Source organism: Tachypleus tridentatus, chromosome 12 (genome assembly GCF_004210375.1).
Source record: "Tachypleus tridentatus isolate NWPU-2018 chromosome 12, ASM421037v1, whole genome shotgun sequence".
NCBI classification, from domain to species: Eukaryota; Metazoa; Arthropoda; class Merostomata; order Xiphosura; family Limulidae; genus Tachypleus; species Tachypleus tridentatus.
Window position 1 is genome coordinate 23566093 of NC_134836.1, and position 23254 is coordinate 23589346.

At 34.6% G+C, this 23254-nt stretch overlaps 1 protein-coding gene across 1 annotated transcript; it reads right to left on the bottom strand.

Annotated features, from left to right (window-relative positions):
* Nucleotides 1-5352: 5352 nt before the first annotated feature.
* Nucleotides 5353-18325, bottom strand: LOC143234105 (insulin-like). The gene is made up of 3 exons (XM_076471173.1): nucleotides 18177-18325; nucleotides 6424-6640; nucleotides 5353-5798 (listed from the first exon to the last, which is right to left on the bottom strand). The coding sequence occupies exons 2-3, from the start codon at nucleotides 6638-6640 to the stop codon at nucleotides 5599-5601; spliced, it is 417 nt and encodes a 138-aa protein (XP_076327288.1). The 5' UTR covers nucleotides 18177-18325; the 3' UTR covers nucleotides 5353-5598.
* Between the last annotated feature and the right edge of the window lie 4929 nt (nucleotides 18326-23254).

The following is a 23254-nucleotide window of genomic DNA, read 5'->3' on the forward strand; positions in this document are numbered from 1 at the left end:
AAGTGACTATATACAATTGTTCAGTACAAAGTGACTATATACAATTGTTCAGTACAAAGTGACTATATATAATTGTTCAGTACAAAGTGACTATATATAATTGTTCAGTACAAAGTGACTATATACAATTGTTCAGTACAAAGTGACTATATACAATTGTTCAGTACAAAGTGACTATATACAATTGTTCAGTACAAAGTGACTATATACAATTGTTCAGTACAAAGTGACTATATACAATTGTTCAGTACAAAGTGACTATATACAATTGTTCAGTACAAAGTGACTATATACAATTGTTCAGTACAAAGTGACTATATACAATTGTTCAGTACAAAGTGACTATATACAATTGTTCAGTACAAAGTGACTATATATAAATACAAAGTGACTATATACAATTGTTCAGTACAAAGTGACTATATACAATTGTTCAGTACAAAGTGACTATATACAATTGTTCAGTACAAAGTGACTATATACAATTGTTCAGTACAAAGTGACTATATACAATTGTTCAGTACAAAGTGACTATATACAATTGTTCAGTACAAAGTGACTATATACAATTGTTCAGTACAAAGTGACTATATACAATTGTTCAGTACAAAGTGACTATATACAATTGTTCAGTACAAAGTGACTATATACAATTGTTCAGTACAAAGTGACTATATACAATTGTTCAGTACAAAGTGACTATATACAATTGTTCAGTACAAAGTGACTATATACAATTGTTCAGTACAAAGTGACTATATACAATTGTTCAGTACAAAGTGACTATATACAATTGTTCAGTACAAAGTGACTATATACAATTGTTTACAGTGACTATATACAATTGTTGACAAAGTGACTATATACAATTGTTCAGTACAAAGTGACTATATACAATTGTTCAGTACAAAGTGACTATATACAATTGTTCAGTACAAAGTGACTATATACAATTGTTCAGTACAAAGTGACTATATACAATTGTTCAGTACAAAGTGACTATATACAATTGTTCAGTACAAAGTGACTATATACAATTGTTCAGTACAAAGTGACTATATACAATTGTTCAGTACAAAGTGACTATATACAATTGTTCAGTACAAAGTGACTATATACAATTGTTCAGTACAAAGTGACTATATACAATTGTTCAGTACAAAGTGACTATATACAATTGTTCAGTACAAAGTGACTATATATAATTGTTCAGTACAAAGTGACTATATACAATGTTTCGTGCTCTATAATAATAAATATGTATTGCCTTTTACCACTGATTATTTAGTGACACATGTGTGTGTGGGGATTTAGCCCCACGAATTCACAATTCTAGCTCACATCGAATAATTTTGGCTTGAAAACGTATCAGTTCCCTTCCCGTTTTTAAATTGTTGAATTACAATTATACTTTTTCAGTTTCTGATTTTAAATAATTATTGTCAGCATCAAATCCGCACTCAAATAATAAATAGACTCATTTTCAAAAATTTAGTAATTCTAATCTGAAGTACATTGTTAAACAGTAATTCTCGCAGGCAAGGGCATGAGTCTTCTCACCCACCCAGCCTCGAAAAGAAATAGTCTACCAGATACGTCTCTGCGACCATTAAGTAGAATATACAAGTTACTAGTCCATGTTTCTTCCTTGTTCGGGTGACATACGAATGGAACAGAAGTTTTAACAAGTTTGGATAAGCTGGGGGTTTAATCTTTTTTACGACACGTGAAACTGGATTGATCACTGATTTAGATAATTTAAGATAGTGAGATAATGTACTAAGTCTTTGATGTAAATTGAGTGTGTGGTCCAGATATAACACGTTTTGTCTTTATTGAGTGTACAGTTTTAGGCCCTCTTTTCTCAAGCAATCAGTTACAAAAACAAGGAAGTCAACTACTAGCTTAGTGTAAGCTTAGCACATTTATCGCATTTTAAAATTTTAGTGTTTATTATTTTCCCACTTCATACTTCACTGAATCTACTAAAATGTCTTTAGTGACGAAGTCTTGAGAAACAGCATTTATTTGAATTAGATTTAATCTTTGTCTTTCTGTGAGAAATACATCTCACATGTAACTAAAAATACTTTTACAGAAAATGATGTAATTGAGCCATGCGTGGCCTAATGATTAACGTGTTCAGATTGAGAATTTGAAGCTTTTAAGTTCGTGTCTCATTACCATAAAACCGTGCTTTCATTATTTGTTCACATAAGAGTAGTTCAAAAGCTTAACGTTAGGTGATGTTCATTAGACGTCTTTCCTTTCTACAGCTATGCGTAGATAACCCTTTGAATAACTTTGAGAGAAAAACATAAAACGTATAATTTCGGCGAGGTAAGAAGTTCCAGTTTTGAACAATTCCACCTGGACATAATATTTAGTCTCAGAAGATTCTTATAATAAGTTAATACCATAGATCTGTTCACCAATTTTTGGTGTTTTTGTATAGTTTCGAAATGCAAATCAAATCTACCTCAAGACATGTAAATTTTTATTATATTGGTATTCAAAGCTAAGTTTTAGTGGAAAGAAAGCATCAGGAGTTAAACTTGAGCCACCCTTCAAAATTCGCCCTTCTGTGAAGCGTAACAGTAATCGTTGAAAAGAAAGAACTTTTACAATTAACACAGAAAATGTATTGAACATTTTACAACAGCCCCAAGCTGCTTTAACAATCTCTATAAAAATCAGCTCCCTGAAGAGTGATTTGGTTTCTATATTTGCTGTTAAGTACAAAACTATATAATGAGTTTTTTGTGCTTTGGTCATAGTGTGTATCGAAACCTGACATTTAGCGCTATACGTTACTGGCTTGCTGTTGGGCCACTGGTGGAAGAGGAGCCTGAAGAAGGAATTTTTTTGAGTTAAAAATATACTCTTCAAAAAAAGAAACGCAAAAGGGATATTTTTGTTATTTTAAAGAGAAATATATGTAATAACGTTACAAGCTCAGAGTATGTGATGGTACACGTGTAAAGGCACTGATTGTCAGACCAAAATGACAATAAAAGTTGTGCACTTTGAAAACGGAGGAAAACATCAAATTTTCGCCAAAACGCATTCGTGTCCAATACATTTGTTTGAGAGATCTGCACGTTCAGCAAGTGCAACATGTGCAAAATCCCTATAAAAGTGATGGGTTCTCGGTTTCCATAGCTCAGTGTTGAGCCACCGACACGCAATACAGTTACGCCAAGACTGACTGAAGCACAACGCAACAACGCCATTGGTCGATTGGAAGCAGGCGAATCTCGATCAGATGTTGCCAGAGCTGTGAATGTCCACTCAAGCATCATCACAAGGCTATGGAATCGTCACCAACAACATGGATCAACTTGTAACCGTCCACGATCTGGCAGACCTCGTGTGACCGCGCCCGCACAAGATCGCTACATCCGGTTATGTCACCTTCGGGATAGCACCACCACTGCGACGTCTACTGCCTCACCCACACCAGGGCTGCATAGGATTTCTGATCAGACCGTACGCAACCGTCGACGAGATTTTTAGGCCCAATGTGCAACGTGGTGAACGTCAACGACGTTTTTCAACATGACAACGCCCGTACTCACACATTCCGACTCACCACTGTCTTCTTGAGACACAACAACATCTACGTTCTTCCCTGGCCCTCCAGATCACCAGATTTAAACACCATCGAACATCTTTGGGACGAGTTGGACCGACGTCTGCGACGGCGACAACCTCAACCGCAGAATCTACCTCAGCTTGCAACAGCTTTGCAGGCTGAGTGGACAGCCATTCCACAGGATGTGATTCGTCATCTCATCGCTTCCATGGGCAGGAGATGCCAAGCAGTTATTGATGCTCACGGGGGGCATACTCGTTATTGACGTTAAACTTCAACTAGTGAGCGTGGACTTCGCCTTTGCAGACTTTGGATGTTCAGCAGTGAATGTGCAAAGTTTCACACATGTCATACAGAACTACCCGGAATAAACTTGTTAACAATATGTCTCAGATTTTGCCTTTTGCGTTTCTTTTTTTGAAGAGTATACATGTATTTCAACATCCAATTTTGATTCTAGATGTGACTAATGTTCTTGTAATTTAAATACACATCAATAGATGGCAGCAGAGTTTATAACACTAAACACTACATTCACGGTTTTTCGTGTCCTTCGTTTCACTCAATACCAAGTAGTGAATCAAATGATAGAATTATACTTCATATTTACTTTTACACTTCTGAATGTTTTTAAATAAGCGATATTTGAATACTATTCACTTAGTTAGCAACACGATACAAGATCATTACGCTAATTTTGTTAGGACAACAATTAGCTACTTGCTATTGATGTCTGATTTATAATTTTTGTTATACATAGTGATATTACAAGTGATATCAAGTGGAAAAAAATACAGAATTGAACCATTTTTCTCTTTAACAATTCGAACTTCTGTAACTTCGTTCATAGTTACATATTCTTTTAAAAAATTCTGTTGAATACTGCGTTGTAACGAATAGTATTTATTAAAATAACAAAAAAACAACAACAACAAATTAGCCTCAGTTGTGATTCGCAATCTGTGATATAGAAAAATACAAAATGTAACCAATTTTCAGGATACTTTAGCGATGGATTACGTAGCGGCACGATGATAAAACGTTAAAATGTATATACTACTGCTATGATACTTGTACGCAGGGATTGGTGATCTTTTTCATAATAGTAATAAATAGTTATGAAAAGTTTGTTTTTGAAATTTCGTGCAAAGCTACTCGAGGGTTATCTGCGCTAGCCCTCCCTAATTTAGGGGTGTAAGACTAGAGGGAAGGCGGCTAGTCATCACCACCCACCGCCAACTCTTGGGCTACTCTTTTACCAACGAATAGTGGGATTGACCGTCACATTATAACGCCCCACGGCTGAAATGGTGAGCATGTTTGGTGCGACGGGGATCTGAACCTGCGACCCCCAAATTACGAGTCGAATGCCTTAACCCAACTGGCCATGCCGAGCCTTATGAAATGTTTCTCAGAGATAAATGCTTGGTTAATATGTAATGCATCTTATACAATTAGAATATAGCCTAAAGAAAAAAAAAAGTATTGTAATTTTTAAGGTGTCTAAAAACAACAAAGATCATCAGATTTTAAAAGAGATAGATTATGTTATTTTAGGCACAAGCGTGCTTTATTCTTTCACTATTTTCATTTCATTTTATTAAATAAACGAAATTCTATTCTTAATCTGGATGGCGTATCAACAGAAGTTACAACACTCAATGAGTTGTCAAAACCGCTGTGTTATAGGCCTAACCGTCCTTTTAGCTATAAATTTCAATTTTCTACTTTAATTAAATCAAACCTCTTCGAATCTGTTGGAGCTGTGAAACTAGTTGTTTTTATTGAATTATTAAATAATCATGTACAATAACATTTTTTTTACACATGTCTATGGGATTTTGAAATTTCCATCTAATATGAAAATTTCAATTTAAAACATTCATTTACATAAAAATAAAACTGGATAACTGATGGATGCCTGCAATCAAGTTAACTGTGAAAGTTTACTTAAGCATCCTTTGAATATTGGCAGTCTGTACCACACGGCTCAATGACGCCATTTATTTCCGCTTGGAATGAGGTCCACAGTAGGCTCCAAGTTCTGAGATTGAACAGCCCTTCCTACAACATTCATCAGCTACTCCTCTCATCTGCCGGTAGAAAACATCACGTTTTCCAAACAATGATAGAGCATTTCTATTGTCCAAAAAGCCTTCTTCGGGCCTTGGTTCGAATTCTTGGGGGGCGTACCACCATGGTTCTGAAATCATTTTTAAAAATGAAAAATGCATATATACATAAATATGAAGATATTCTTACATATATATAATACATTACTGTAGTTGTTGCGTTGGGTTTAAAATGTTTTAATTCAACTGAACGCCAAACTATATGAAATAAACAAAAATATTACAAAAAAGGTTTTCTTTTGGTATTTATCAAAATAATTATAGAATTCTCAAATAGATACATTATTAATGGTTACTTTTATTTTAACCGAGTTGTTTTGGTAATTTTGTTCAAAGCAATATAATTTAGGGAATTTTTTTTTTTTTAGTTAAGCGTGATTTATTAGTTTTTAGAAAATAAAGTTATTTTACAGACTCACGATTACAAGATTTAAACACTCGTGATTTTTATGGTTCAGTATCTTGCTTTTAACAAAAAAGTGTTACTGATCTACCAGGACTACAAACACATACGTAGACATGAACATATAAATGGTTTTCGTGATAGTTAATCATCGTGTGTCGTATGTTTTATGCAATCACTCAACTTACCAAGAATTTTCTTCATTCTATAACGTTGCAGTTGATAACTGATATAAAGCACATAAGTGGATCTGAAATTCTCTGCTTGAAAGCATATCCCTAAGAGATTCTTACCTAGTTCCACCTGATTGGAGATTAAATCGCTACCAGCTCTCTTGCCGGTGTTTGGAGTGTAATAGATACTGTGGCACACTACAGCTAGTGCTTCCACTAGGTGTCTTCCACAGAGTCTAGCATTTCGAGTCTGAATTTTGTGCTGGTTCGGCAATCCATGGGCATGAACAACAACAGCTGCGCATGTGCAAACAATGACAAGTAATTGCCAGTTCATCTATGAAATAACAAATGTTGGATACATTTTCTGAATTATTCACAAAAATTATTGTTTTATATTGAATAAGATTTTAAATAAAAAAAATAAACACATTATAAGACACATGTCTCTAATTGTTCTAGAATTAGGTACAACTTAGCAAAGTAACGGAGTAAGTACCATTTAAAAGTAAATCTCATGAATAATATTTTATTTATCATCTATCGTATATATGCAAAGAACAAACTTTAACTAGTACAATTTAATACGAACGTTTTAAAACTTGTATCGTGGGTTTCTGAAATTTTACTTGATGACGAGAAACCCACTTGAAATAAAAATGTATCTCAGAAGGTTGAAAGATTGTTCTCTGCTCTATTAGTGAAATACTCATACCAACCGTTCTGAGATGCATTCCGAAATATTAGTTTAGATAAGTTTGTATTTTACAATGTAAACGTTGGAACTGTCAACCCCTATGTTTTGGTTTTTGACAGGAAACAATGGTTATTCATAGCTTCAAACTCTTATCAAACAATAAAACCAATAGTTCACATGGCAAAGCGTTATCGCTTCTCATTTAGTTAACGGGATAGAAAGTTTACATACATTTCCCCGGGTTATGGCAAAGAAAAACTAGTTTTCTTCTATTTAAAACTTGTTTATTTTTCAATGTCTATTAACGAACCAAATTAGACGACTTTCTCATAATATATAACCTAATCAAAAGCACTGATTAAAATTACGTGTAAGGTGATATTCCAAAGAATATATTTTCGTTTACGGTATTGTGAAAATTAAGTCTTAACCTGTTATTTGAAAACACTTTTTGTTTAGTGAATATGACATTCGGAAACTTTTTCATACAGTAAACAAAACACTAATTAAATTAATGGCCTTGATATTTAAAACAGACAGAACACATAGACCAATAAGTTGTCGCTTAATTAAACGTTCAGAACAACGGCAAACACACACAACAATACTGAATCCTAAAATAAACTAGAGTGATGTGCGCATCCAATAAGGCTTAGTTTTTATTGAAACTCATGTCTTGTATACGTCTATCAAGGTTATGATTCTATGAGAAACCCACGTATTATATACGTATTCAACAATATTTGGCTTTTCTAACAAATTCATCTGCTGTTCCAATCCAAAAATGTTTGGTTTCTCTTGTAAACGCACTTGTCACACGCGTCCAGGCCAGGTGGTTAAGGCACCCAACTCGTAATTTGAGGGTTGCGGGTTCGAATCCCAGTCACACCAAACCTACTAGCCCTTTTAGTCGTGAGCTTGTTATAATGTTACAGTCAATCCCAGTATTCGTTGGTAACAGAATAGCCCAAGAGTTGGTGGTGGGTGGTGATGACTAGCTGCCTTCCCTCTAGTCTTACACTGCTAAATTAGGGACGGCTAGCGCAGATAGCTCTCGTGTAGCTTTGCGCGAAATTCAAAACAAACAAAACAAAACCAAATCAAAGCTTAACATTGCGAAAAACATGAACTGGTCTTTGCATGCAAACTAGTATCTGAAAATGTTATTATTTTTCAATACAGCGTACAATGTCTTTTTCTAGTTTATTGAGACGTAACTGAAATCCATGAGATTACTTGAATGAAATTGTAAGCTTAGAGCTTTTATAACACAAGAGTGAATTATTAACCCACTCCTAAGCATACAAATAGTACTGCTTTCCATAGAGGATGAATCACCTCTGACAACAGTCGCCACAATGTTGCTTAGCTATAGAAATATTCTGTATCCCACCAAACCCAACATTTACATTTCTTTCTTGAAGAAACGTGTCGGCTCTGCTGCCAAATCTTCGAAACACTAAATTGAACATGGGAACATATCACGTGAACAGTTGAGCTGTCTATAACCATGTGTTCTATAGAAGTAAAGGTTTTGGAAATAAGTTAAATTGGTGTTTATTATTTAAGCCAGGAATTATGTATATTATGAGTAATGAATGTTTAAAGTGACAAAATGTTTCAATGATATAGGACAAGAAAAGTTGTGTGAGAAGAAGGTTGATATATTAAATCAGTTCTTATTCATAAAAATATCCATTCACAAGAAAAGTTGTGTGAGAAGAAGGTTGATATATTAAATAAGTTCTTATTCATAAAAATATCCATTCACAAGAAAAGTTGTGTGAGAAGAAGGTTGATATATTAAATAAGTTCTTATTCATAAAATATCCATTCACAAGAAAAGTTGTGTGAGAAGAAGGTTGATATATTAAATCAGTTCTTATTCATAAAATATCCATTCACAAGAAAAGTTGTGTGAGAAGAAGGTTGATATATTAAATCAGTTCTTATTCATAAAATATCCATTCACAAGAAAAGTTGTGTGAGAAGAAGGTTGATATATTAAATCAGTTCTTATTCATAAAAATATCCATTCACAAGAAAAGTTGTGTGAGAAGAAGGTTGATATATTAAATCAGTTCTTATTCATAAAATATCCATTCACAAGAAAAGTTGTGTGAGAAGAAGGTTGATATATTAAATCAGTTCTTATTCATAAAAATATCCATTCACAAGAAAAGTTGTGTGAGAAGAAGGTTGATATATTAAATCAGTTCTTATTCATAAAAATATCCATTCACAAGAAAAGTTGTGTGAGAAGAAGGTTGATATATTAAATCAGTTCTTATTTATAAAAATATCCATTCACAAGAAAAGTTGTGTGAGAAGAAGGTTGATATATTAAATCAGTTCTTATTCATAAAAATATCCATTCACAAGAAAAGTTGTGTGAGAAGAAGGTTGATATATTAAATCAGTTCTTATTCATAAAAATATCCATTCACAACTACTGGAAGATAATTAATAACCTAATCTACATAGACAACTATTCGTTAAACAGATATGTCTTGACAAATCCAGAGGTTCTTTATCTTATGTTCATTCTCAAACATAAACTTCAAGACGTATCAACTCATAACACACTTCAAAATAATTGGAGCAATACTTAAGTCGATGGAGTTGTTTTCGTACAGCGCTGTCTTAATAGAGTTGATTTTTAGTATGTGTCCTTTTAGCAATACTAATTACCTTGTTGGGTGTGTTTTCAATAATTCTGGTAGGTGACCTTTTAGCAAAGCCATTTCTGACCTTATTGGTTTTAATAAATCTAGTATTTAAGGTGATAAATATCCTTTTCAGAATTGATGAGTGTCCTTGTATTAAAGCTTAGATTGAACTTGTCGGTTACGACTGATGGGTGTCGTTTCACCAGTACTAGATTTGATCGTATGTGTGTTCTTCTAGTATCAATCCTAGTAAATCTATCTTTCTAGTATCACTAGTGTTTACTGTGAAGAGTATCCTCTCTGTAGCGGTAATGTTTATTCAAGTAAATATAATACTACTAACAATAGTGTTGGTCCTGGTGAGTGTCCTTTCAGTAAAGCTAATGTTGTCATCCTTATTCAATCTTTTTAACAATGCCACTGTTAACCCTTGGATTCTGATTAAGAAGTTAGCCCATAAAAAAACTTGTTTTGCATATGAGTCCCTAAACTCGAGGGCTTTCGAATAATTCAGTATTTTTTCAGAAGAATAAAGTTGTCCTATACACTATTAATCTGGACGTATTCTGTTATTAATAATGGAATTGACTCTATTTAAAGTCCTTTTGAACATGGTAGAGTTGATCGAAATGACATGCTTTCTTCACCAGATCCTTGATCTTCATGCGTGACTAGAGTGAACCTGGTGAGTAATATTAGAATTAATCGAATGTTACGTTAATAGGCACTTGAAGCGCTGATTTCCTTGCTCTGAGGATAATTTGACAAATTGTGAATAGAAAATCGGTCCTATTACTTCACTTATACCAGTTGCTTACTGTAATTACTGTATCCATGATCTTAGTCTCTGATAAAGCGAGATATTGGAAACACGAGTCTGTCATTCGATTACTTTACCGGATGTAGTATTACATTACGATTTCGACATGTCAATCCGAAACGGGGAATCGTTTTCTTCCTGGGTATATGAAGTATTGAAATCCTAGCCATACTTGTTCAAGTGTGTAACAAATATGTTTTAACAGCATATTTATTAGTAAGTTACTTTATTCGTATGCTAACCCTGATCAGTGTCGAAGGTTTATACTTATAAAGTTTGTTTTAAACTTGCCGTATGACGTACAAATAAATACGTGTAATTACAGTAGTTTTCAGGTAGTTTCTGATAATTCATGAATTGGTTTAAGTAAGATGTTAAGAGCACCGCTTGAGATAATATTTTTCGCCGATGCCGTATAAATCTAGAAACATGATAAAAAAAGCGTTTCGAAACGTCGTAGCAAGACTGCTTATGGCTTTTTAACACTTTGTTCTTTAGAGATATTACCAGCATTTTAAGTACGTTTTGTTTATCTATTGCTGATGGTATCTTGTTCTCACTGTTTCGCAGTGTTTACTACCCTATAAATTTTATGATTCGCCATATTCAGAATTATGTATGTTTAGAGAACAGGGTTGTCCATCACTTGTCTATCTAATGTATGACATTAACAGTTGTTGGTAAGAAATGGCTCAATCAGTTTTGAGGAAATTTGTTAAAGGAACTAAGTGATGTAAATTGGACAAATGATTCGAGTTTGTCTGTCATGTCAGTAGGCTCTTAAAGAGTCGCTAGATGTTCATATGAACACGCTTGTAAAGAGCCACTAGATTTTCATATCGACCGGTTCGTAAAGAGTCACTAGATGTTCATGCGAATGTACTCGTAAATAGCTACTAGATGTTCGTATGAAGTTTTTACTTCTGTAGCAAATTCGGTCAAATGCACAAATGTTTAATATATTCTTTCAATATGTATAAACTTAATATTTGGAGTCATTTGGAACATGTACGCTAGTATTGAGAAAAATGTTCATAGAAATGTTATAGTGTTTCGCTGTGTAATTCACCATCCACAACGTTTTTATATACTTCCAGTAACAGCGAAAACTAGAACAAAGTTGTCAAAGTCGAGATCATTAAACCTATCTTTATATTTCATATGTTTTAGTTCGTTATTTCTCATATCTAGTACTTATTACTTGATATATGATAATGCATGTGCGTATTTCAATAGGCATTTCCTGTCCATAGAAGCAGTTTCGAAGAATACAGTTTACTCATTACTGTTTATTTACAGACAATAGCACAAAGTCTATATACAGAGAGCTGTTATCACTCCCGTGTTTTTTTTACCTGATCCACTTGCTTTTGAAATTCACTATTAATATGATAGTAGTTAACATTATATATACCTCGAATAAATGAATATTGCCCTTACAAATATTACAGATAAACTGGGATTTAAAGTTTCTTAGTCGAATCCACTAAGTTATCAAAAACCGTCTACAAACTGATAGCTTTGAAATAATATTGCTTACAAAACCATACATTTCAACATAATCAGAAACCGCCGTTGTTCTATTTTTAACTCCCTCATTTAGGTTATTAACCCAAATAAGTAAAAGCATGAGACTGGTTCTAAGGCAAAATTTTGAGATAGACTTTGTGTGAGTTCATTTTCCATTAAAAACAACACTTTTATTTCCTTTCTGGAAACCGGTTTCCACTCACTATGTCAGTATCAAACTTCATCCTATATCAATAAGGCCCGGCATGGTCAGGTGGTTTAAGGCGTTCGACTTGTAATCTGAGGGTCGCGAGTTCAAATACCCGTCGCACCAAACATGCTCGCCCTTTCGGCCGTGGGGCCGTTATTAATGACAGTCAATCCCTTTATTTTTTGATAAAAGAGTAGCCCAAGAGTTGGTGGTGATGACTAGCTGCCTTCCCTCTTGTCTTACACTACTAAATTATGGACGGCTAACGCAGACAGCTCTGGTGTAGCTTTGCGCAAAATTAAAAAAACAAACAAATCTATATTAATAATTATTTAGCGATCATTTGTGTAGCATTTTAGAGAGAGCAAAATCATTTCTTTGTCTAAGCTAAAATGAAGTAACCTCTTCGAAAAACACGATCAAGTTATTAAATAGGATTTACCTTTCTTAAAACCTTGCACAAATAATACGTTACTTCAAATGAGAGTCTGCAACAACCTTTTTGCATCATGTTAAAATAAGGGCTCCAGTGTTACTGATTTTAAATGAATTATTCCGATTTCAAGATAAAAATTTATTAACAAATAAAACACAAAACCTGCTACTAAACTTAGGAAGATCATAATGATGTGTGTGCTCTAGAAGTCTAGAGATCAATCGTCGTCACGTTATAATTTCACGATAGAAATATACATGAAGTTGACGTTAAACGAAAATGGTGTTTAGTGCTGGGCGCGGCCTACAAATCTTAAACGAATCGTTCGCGAGTACGGCTCAAAACAGTGGAAAAGGTGCGCCCACGCTCCGCTAAAATCATTACTTTTTAATGACTGGAAAGTATAGTTCTTATGCTAGTAACTTAATATTATTAACGTTTTCTCACTGTGGGAGTTAATATTAGTAAGACTATACCAATTAAAACTATCCAAACAAGTTACGTAACTTGAAATTGGATTGACGGTGAATACAGTGGAACCCCTCTAAGCGGCCACCCTCAGATTCAGTCACCCCTTGAAAGTGGTCATTCAATCATAGTCCCTTTTTTCGTTTACGTAACCCCTAATTATGTACAGTGGAGCTCCTCTAATCAGGCCAGTTTGTGTCAGTCCCAAAGGTGGCTGCTTTAGAGGGGTTCCACCGTATTCCTATTTTCTGTGGTAGTTATGAATTTTTTAATTATTCAAAATAACTTCAAACTGTAAATATGTTTAAACTTCAATATTTCTCATTAATCTTACCAGTACTTTCATGAACGACCGAAAATACAACTTTGGAAAAATAGAATACTCAACTTTGCCATAATTACATCACTGACTTCATTTTATATCTATAATTGTTACAACTCAGTACTAATGTAAAAAGATAAAATAATGTTTTACAGCATAATATATTATTGTCTTGAGGTTCCTCTAGGAAGAAACAATCACTTAAAACATTTGATGTTGTTTTAACGTAAAGCTACACAGTGGACTATTTGTGCTTTGTCCACCGACGGAGAATCGAACCCTGAACTTTAGTGGTGTAATACCATACACTTACTGCTAACGAACCGGAAGACTTTAGACACTTGAAAAGTAAGCAGATTAAATAAGAATATTTAGGTAAAAGTGGTTTCTGTTTTCTTTAATGTTGTGTATCGGTTTTAGGGCCAGTTGTTTATTTTGTACAAAGGCAAAAAAGTGTTCGATAAATTACGTTTACTAAGACATCTAATTTATATTTTATTAAGAGCATGTTTTTTCTTATCAATTAAACTGATTCATAATAATCTAACATAAGATTATCAGGTGACTGAGCATGCGTGCATGGAAGACCATATACAATGTCAACCAAAATGTAAATAACATCGTGTTTTTAATGCTGTTTTTTTCACCTGCGGTTAATCACTTTCGTTTCTTAAAGTTTTTTTGCTAATTTATATTAATTCGATTTCCTTCGTGGTCCTCTATTATTGGTAGAAATTCTAATTAAGGTCCAACGTTTTGCTTGGAAGAGTGTTTGCGAAATCATAGTAGCTTATGATGTTGTTGTTTTTAATTAAGCACAAAGCGACACAATGGGCTATCTGTGCTCTGCCCATCACGGGTAACGAAACCCGGATTTTAGCATTGTAAGTCCGCAGACATATCACTGAGCCACTGAGGGGCAGTAGCTAATGAAATTATATTTTGTATTACGCAATGAGCTTAAATGAAAATATAATGTTTCAATGCTAGAAACGCGTTTGAGTTACAAATAACCCATCTGAGTTACTGTACATGTAGCAACACTGAAATGATCAGATTTAGGCTTAATAACGTTTCAGTAATGAATTAATATTTCATATGACATATTATATTAAATATCACATTAACTCACAAATAAGTATAACTGCTTCATATAATACTTTTATTTAATTGCAAATATCCTTATAATTATGATGTACAAGCGACAGGCACTTAGCAATCAATAGAACAGGAAACTTTTGTTAACTGACGACGAATGAAATGCTGTAGTTGTCTTATTTTGTAATTTTCTTGCAAAGCTATCTTCACTTTAAATAAAAACATTTAAATAACAAGAATAAGACTGATATTTGTCAACAATTCTAGCGTCAAACCAGGTATTATACAGACTTCTATAATTGACTGGTTAGATGCCGTGATACGAATACTCCCTTTCTTGATGAGAGAAACCAACTTGTAATAAAAATGTATCTCAGAACGGCTGGTATGGGTATTAACACTTTTACTATAAAATCAGAGAACAACGTTTCGACCTTCCTAGGTCATCTTTAGGTTAAGAAAGAGCTAAATGCTGTTCTCTGCTTATCAATGAAAATGTTAATACCCATACCAGCCGTTCTGAAGTATCATGAAAATGTTAATACCCATACCAGCCGTTCTGAAGTATTATGAAAACGTTACTACCCATACCAGCCGTTCTGAGGTATTATGAAAATGTTACTACCCATACCAGCCGTTCTGAAGTATTATGAAAATGTTAATACCCATACCAGCCGTTCTGAAGTATTATGAAAATGTTAATACCCATACCAGCCGTTCTGAAGTATTATGAAAACGTTACTACCCATACCAGCCGTTCTGAAGTATTATGAAAATGTTACTACCCATACCAGCCGTTCTGAAGTATTATGAAAATGTTAATACCCATACCAGCCGTTCTGAAGTATTATGAAAATGTTAATACCCATACCAGCCGTTCTGAAGTATTATGAAAATGTTAATACCCATATCAGCCGTTCTGAAGTATTATGAAAATGTTAATACCCATACCAGCCGTTCTGAAGTATTATCTTTCACTCAATAAATCAGGTTTTCCTGTAAACTGTTTTAAAATATGTCTTTAAAACAATTATGAGCTTTAAGAAAATAAAACAGGAAGCAACCATTCGTTGGCATGAACAATTATGGAAAACGTGGGCTATTATCAAATAACATTATTAACATCGTGTTTGGAACAAAACAGTTCGTGCATAGTGTAGAATGATCACTAAAATCTAAATAGTTAATAAAATAACTTAAGCATGAAAAGACAGTTTAAGTTACCTCGGTTAGTCTAACAAGATATTTTTTTATTTTAGTCCAGTTGTGGTGCCATCATATAATTACGGTTTACGTTCAACTGTTGTACTGCCTAAAAATGTTGATATAAAACGATTATTTTCTGTTAAAAAGATGACTGACAAACAAATATTTGTATTGTGTCATACAAGTAATGTGAAGCTACTGCCAACTTCTCACATCCTGAGTGTAGCTCTCAAACAATGCATTACTTCTCACATCCTGAGTGTAGCTCTCAAACAATGCATTACTTCTCACATCCTGAGTGTAGCTCTCAAACAATGCATTACTTCTCACATCCTGAGTGTAGCTCTCAAACAATGCATTGCTTCTCACATCCTGAGTGTAGCTCTCAAACAATGCATTTACTATTTAAATAATGCTAATTTGTTTAGAACAGAACATTCAAACAGAAGCTTGCGTCGCACCAAACATGCTCGCCCTTTTAGCCGTGGGGGTGTTATAATGTAACAATCAATTCCACTATTCGTTGGTAAAAGAGTAGCCCAAGAGTTGGCGGTGAGTGGTGATGACTAGCTGCCTTCCCTCTAGTCTTACACTGCTAAATTAGGGACGGCTAGCGCAGATAGCCCTCGAGTAGCTTTGCGCGAAATTTAAAAACAAAATTCCACGTTTCATGAAGCAGCGTACTACAAAATCTTCGAATCTAAAAATTTATATAAGCAACAGCAGCATATTTCTTAGTTTTTTACTTTTGTATTTATGGCAAAGTTACTGTGGCTGTTCTTAATCTCGAACTAATAACCAGGCATTCAATAGTATCTAATCATCCTCCACGCACACTAAGTGACTGAATGCCACTCTCATAATGACTTACATTCTAAAATGAGGAAAATATTTTGTGTCATATTACGAATTCGAACCCGTATTCGTACCTTCAAAATCCAGATCTCTACCATAGGACCAATCTGAGCCTCGTGGTTTTCATAATGTTAACTATCTTATAATAAATAACAGATAACCGAGATGAAAAACTGAACTACTATTTAAGTGGAAACCATTGTGCCGAAGAGCAGTTTGATAACTTCAAACTATTTGTAAAAAAAACGTCTTTTGTAAAATTAGTTAAGGTAGCACTGATCCCAATATATATATATACATAATCAAAATACACGTTAAACGTAGCCTCTTTTCTACATAAATAGCCCATTTTTGTCTTAACGGCTACTTTCACAAAAAGAAATTTTTTACTAAAAAAATATGATAAATTTCGTAACTAAAACCAATGTCAGCAAGAAATTTAGCACACTTATTGATATTATACTATTCCATAGCTTAAATCTTTGAAAATTTAAAAATATTTACCATTTGGATTGTTGAGAGACGAAGGCATTAATTAGAATTAATTACTTATATCTTGTTAACACTTCAGAAAAATTTGCAACGTTTTTAATTCAAACAATAAAGATGTTCAAAAATGAGCACGTGTATCAGTTGTCACATGTTTTAATCATTCCTAAGTAATGATGCATACGACATGTATGACCGCAAGTGTAGTTTCAGGGGCTGGGATATCATACTTTTGTTTGTTTGTTTTTGAAGTTCGCACAAAGCTACATGAGGGCTATCTGTGCTAGCTGTCCCTAATTTAGTAGTGTAAGACTAGAGGGAAGGCAGCTAGTCATCACCACCCACTGCCAACTCTTGGGCTACTCTTTTACCAACGAATAGTGGGATTGACCGTCACATTATAACGCCCCCACGGCTGAAAGGGCGAGCATGTTTGGCGCGATGGGGATGCGAATCCGCGACCCTCAGATTACGAGTCGCACGCCTTACCACGCTTGGCCCTTTTGTTTTGTGTTCAACTTGAAGGTTATAATAACTGGTTAACAGTGTTTCCTCAACATGTAAAGTTGCTCAGTTTTAAGGATCAGTGCTATCTTAAAGGCCAAACAGCAAAACCTAAATATTTATCTGATAAACACGATTTTTATATCTGTAGAAAACAACCTGGCGAAAATCCCGTCATCATTAAAAAAAAAAAACAAACAAGTAGTCGTTTGTACTGTGAGTGTCGTAACAATACAGCACAACCAGAACAGCACGCTTAGTACGTGGGATATATGATCCCTGTCTGTGAATGTAGTAAATCGAAAAGAATCGTGTTAGAGCATAAACGGCGTAAAACTGTTCGGGTATCAAAGTTTTTAACTTAAATGAACTATATTTGAACCTAAAACCATGTATATTAAAACCTCTCTAATTCTTGAACGAATATAATGGATTCGTGTTCTATAGTTCAACTAACACAGGTAAGTGTGTTTTACGTTTATCTTATTTACTCTCAATTGCTTTCTTAATGATGGAATTAGAACTTTAGCAACCTATAGATCTTTGTAAAGTTTCTTTGATTGGTGTAAACGTAAGCTGAGACTCTTACCTTAGAAGTTTGGAAACTAACGAACAGACGGCTCAAGACCCGAGGTGAAATTTGTTGTTTCGGATGCAAGACTGAATGGAATAAGTACTGAAGGATATTTGATTGCCGTTCATAGTTATATAGCGTAAAATAATTGTGGTGGCGCTACAGTCGCAGCCCACGTCTGGAGTGTCTGGCTCGCTGAAAGAATCTTACAGTCACAAACACGTTCAGATCAGGCAAAAGAAAAACCCAGCTGACAAAACAGAAAGGTAGTGTAAAACTAGGGGATAATCTCCTTCTCGGTCATAAACAGCCCACTTGGATTTGAATCTGAAACTCGTTACTTTTATTTTTCAGTCACAATCAATAGAGATAACGATTTGCTAAAACAAAAACCAATAAAATAAAAGACCCTCCGTGCCTACATTTTAACAAATAAAACAAATATTTATCGTTAAAATAAAACTGTGAACTTTGTTTTCGTTTCTTACGTTAATTTAAGAACATAATCGTGCAAAATTAAAATTAATTTTTTGAAGTTAATCTCAAAGTTTAAAGTAGCGTTTGTTTGTTTTTGGTTTTGAATTTCGCGCAAAGTTACTGGAGGGCTATCTGCGCTAGCCGTCCCTAATTTAGCAGCGTAAGACTAGAGGGAAGGTAGCTAGTAATCACCACCCACCGCCAACTCTTGGGCTACTCTTTTACCAGCGAATAGTGGGATTGACTGGCACATTATATCGCGCCCACGGCTGAAAGGGCTAGCATGTTTGGTGTGACGAGGATTCGAACCTGCAACCCTCAGATTACGAGTTGAGTGCCTTAACCGCCTGGTCATACCGGGCCTTGCATGATTCAGTGACATTGAGTAATATTTGAAAGTTATTGCAATGGGTTTGAAGCAATAAGACTAAAATGTACTTTGAAAGTTAGAAAACAGTATGAACCTAATTTTGACTGAGAAAACCTATAAAAAAAATGGAAACTAGAGTGTCACCAGTAGATATATCTCCGCCACGCAGTACTCTCATATTTGGCTGCCAGAAAATATTAACAGACACGGACCATTTTTGGCAGGACAATGAGGAATAGTATTCTACATATGTTCACTCAGTTTAACCAAAATCCGATTACCTGTGAATGAGTATTGAGCAAAAATAGTGTGAAAAATCGGCCAACATGTTAACAGATAGGAATCTTTTTTCTTCGTGGCTTTGATCCTTCAAAACTAATCACTCCTAAGTTTGTACATAATCCAAATGTATACCAACTTTCGTTCAAATCTATTCAGCTGTTTTCGAGAAATCATGCTGACAAACACACATACAAGGGTGAAACATAACCTCCGTCCTGATTCAGTGACGGAGCTCATTACCTTTGCGAAAGAATATCTTATGTATCTGTGTGCTGTCCCTCATTCTCGCTGCATAATATTATGCGACGCCATGTTCTGTGAGACATTTTCCTCAACATAGCAGGGGTTATTGTTCCACACGCCGCGGTAACAGCTGCCTTCAACTCATCATTAGTATTATAACGTTGTTTAGACACAACATATGGATGGGTATGGACTTACGGGCCACCGTGTACTTTGCAAGAGTCACATCCTGAGCAGCGCCATCTGTAGTCTGTTTACTCTTCTCCATAACGAGATTGTTATTTCGTTCGATACTTAAGATATATTTTACTTTAATTTCTAATATTCGAAGAGAAATTCATACTCGGTCTCACTTAAAAATACTGATAACATAAAAATAATAAGTGTATAATTCTTTTTAGCAAATATTAAAATAAGGAACATAATACTCTTTTTATACTCTTAAATGAAATGTATATTACACTTCATAATTCACAATTCATAATGTATATTACACTTCATAATTCACAATTCATAATGTATATTACACTTCATAATTCACAATTCATAATGTATATTACACTTCATAATTCACAATTCATAATGTATATTACACTTCATAATTCACAATTCATAATGTATATTACACTTCATAATTCACAATTCATAATGTATATTACACTTCATAATTCACAATTCATAATGTATATTACACTTCATAATTCACAATTCATAATGTATATTACACTTCATAATTCACAATTCATAATGTATATTACACTTCATAATTGAGGAAAACGAAAGAAAAGCACTTTTAAAATTGACTGGACTTGAATTATTTGCAAAAAAAAAAAAACCCTCACGAGCAGCAGCTAGCAATGCTATGTGAAGACATATATTATACTATAGCATGCATTTTTCACGTGATATTTTCATAAATACAAGCTTCACTCAAAATATTACATAAATTTGTTTTCGAATTTCGCACAAAAATACTCGAGGGCTATCTGTGCTAGCCGTCCCTAATTTAGCAGTGCAAGACTAGAGGGAAGGCAGCTGGTCATCACCACACACCGCCAACTGTTGGGCTACTCTTTTACTAACGAATAGTGGAATTGACCGTACCATTATAACACCTCCATGGTTGAAAGAGCGAGCATGTTTGGTGCGAGCGGGATTCGAATCCGCAACCCTCGGAGGAGGAGTCGAACGCCCTAACACATTTGGCCGTGTCAGACATCTGAATAACATGCCATATGTTTTACATTCCCTTTACCAAAAATGATAAGTGCCATATATTTATTTTAACGTTAGATGTCCAATGTTGAACGTTTTGTTTAACAAACGATGGGCGACGTCATTGTTATATATTCTGTTTGAAAAACAATGATAAATTTTAACATCATTTGTTACACTTTAAGTAACGATTACAAATGATAATTATAAAACAAAACCGCATATTTCAAGCTACTCATTCTCTCTCAGGGAAACTAAATTTCATTAAAGACACATTGGTAGTCATAACAATTATCTAACAACGCTATAGAGATTTTAAATCATTTACAGTTTTGTAATTTGATTTGTAATACAACTGATTCAGGTATTACGATGATAATATAATTAGTTATCTATATACACGCACACACAGGCCTGGCATGGCCTAGCGCGTTAAGGCGTGCGCTTCGTAATCTGAGGGTCGCGGGTTCGCGCCCGAGTCGCGCCAAACATTCTCGCCCTCCCAGCCGTGGGGGCGTTATAATGTGACGGTCAATCCCACTATTCGTTGGTAAAAGAGTAGCCCAAGAGTTGGCGGTGGGTGGTGATGACTAGCTGCCTTCCCTCTAGTCTTACACTGCTAAATTAGGGACGGCTAGCACAGATAGCCCTCGAGTTGCTTTGTGCGAAATTCCAAAACAAACAAAATACACGCACACGTATAACCTATAAACTCCTGTACAACTGCTCGAGGAAGAACAAAACTGTTTCACTATTTAAAAAAACATTCACACACTGAAGAAAGAAAAACGACCGAATTTATTGTTACATACAAGCAGCCAGTGAAAGCATGAAAAGAACTGCGTAAACAACTAATATTTAAGTCCATAACGTCAGCTGCGCGTGTAAAAATACACAACTCCCGGTAGGCTAGCTTGCTGTGGCGTGGCAGTTTCTTAGAAATCTGGATTAATTTGTCATAATACTGTAAAAACAAACAAACAACATTACAAAAATAAGATAAAGTCTATATTGTTATTTACGCTTCACGAAGCTAGGAACGACGTGTTAAACTGTTTTTTATGTTTGTGTTTTAGTAGCCGTTTCGGTCAAACACGATTTTTTTTGAGCACGCAATGTATTAAATAGAGGCATAGCAGCTGATTAAACGATTTTGTTTATTATATGATTTTAACTCATTTGAGAACAATAATGTATTCATTAAAAATACCATGCTTGTTAGTCTGCTATTCGTTGTTAGTGAGATAAAATATAACGTTTTTTTTATCTTTTCTAAATATATAATCATGGGCTTTATTGTTATGAGTCCAACTCCTTACAGTGGTTCAGGAATACATCTGAGTGTTCAAACCGCTAAAAACACGGTTTTGATACTCGTGGTCGGCACATTCCAGACAGCCCATTGCGTTGCTGTGCTCTTAACGATGAACAAATATTGTTGTGATTCCTTGTGATATTGCACAACCTATTCTAATTTTTTTTGCAAGGGGAAATGTGTGTTTGTGCGTTTTCTTATAGCACAGCCACATCGGGCAATCTGCTGAGCCCACCGAGAGGAATCGAACCCCTAAGTGTGTGTTTTTTGTGTGTTTTTCTTATAGCAAAGCCACATCGGGCTATCTGCTGAGCCTACCCAGGGGAATCGAACCCCTGACTTTGGCGTTGTAAATCCGTGGACGTACCGCTGTACTAGCGGGGGGCGGCAAGGTAAAAATTGGAAAATATTTAAAAGATACTAGCATAACAGAGTTGATGTCGCATTATTCTTTATGACATAGGCAACAATGTGATGTCGTATATGCAAATTTTGAAAAAAATATATACATTATTAGTGTAACTTAGAATACAGCATACGGAATTTGAGCAGAGCATTTTTTATGTTTCTCCATTGTTGTTGTCCTATTACATAATAATCATGAAGTCAAAAGAGAGGTCTATTCTAATTGTCTGCTGTCTTCAATTATACGAGCACTGTTTGCTCTAACCGTTCTTAATTTTGAAATGCGTGATTGAAAGTAGCTAGCGAACACTACCCATGCACCACGTTTGTTAGAAAGAAGAATCGGATTATATTGTTATTTATAAAACGTACAGGATCCAAGGCGCGGAGCACGATTTTAGTTATTTTTCTTTTCAGAGCAACGAACCACGAAAAAAGGAACTTTAAATTCACAGATAGGCACACGAACCAGAAAATCAATATTCATAGGACTATGCTTGTTAGAGAGACTGACCATTTGATTCCATTAAATAAAACTTATGACTCTGAAAATATACGGGTCAGTAAGTTTTTGTTTTTTTAATACAATGTGGGCCATCAGTTTTTCTTTTCTAATATTTTTTCTTTCCAGCATCTCAACGATTTGAACAATGAGTTTGTAAGACAGTGTGTTATTATACGACACACATTACAGAAGTTGAGATCGTTACATCAAAAAGTTTTTCAAATCTAACCGCGTTACTACGACCCCTTTCGTTACGTCTGGTCATACTCTAACTGACAACC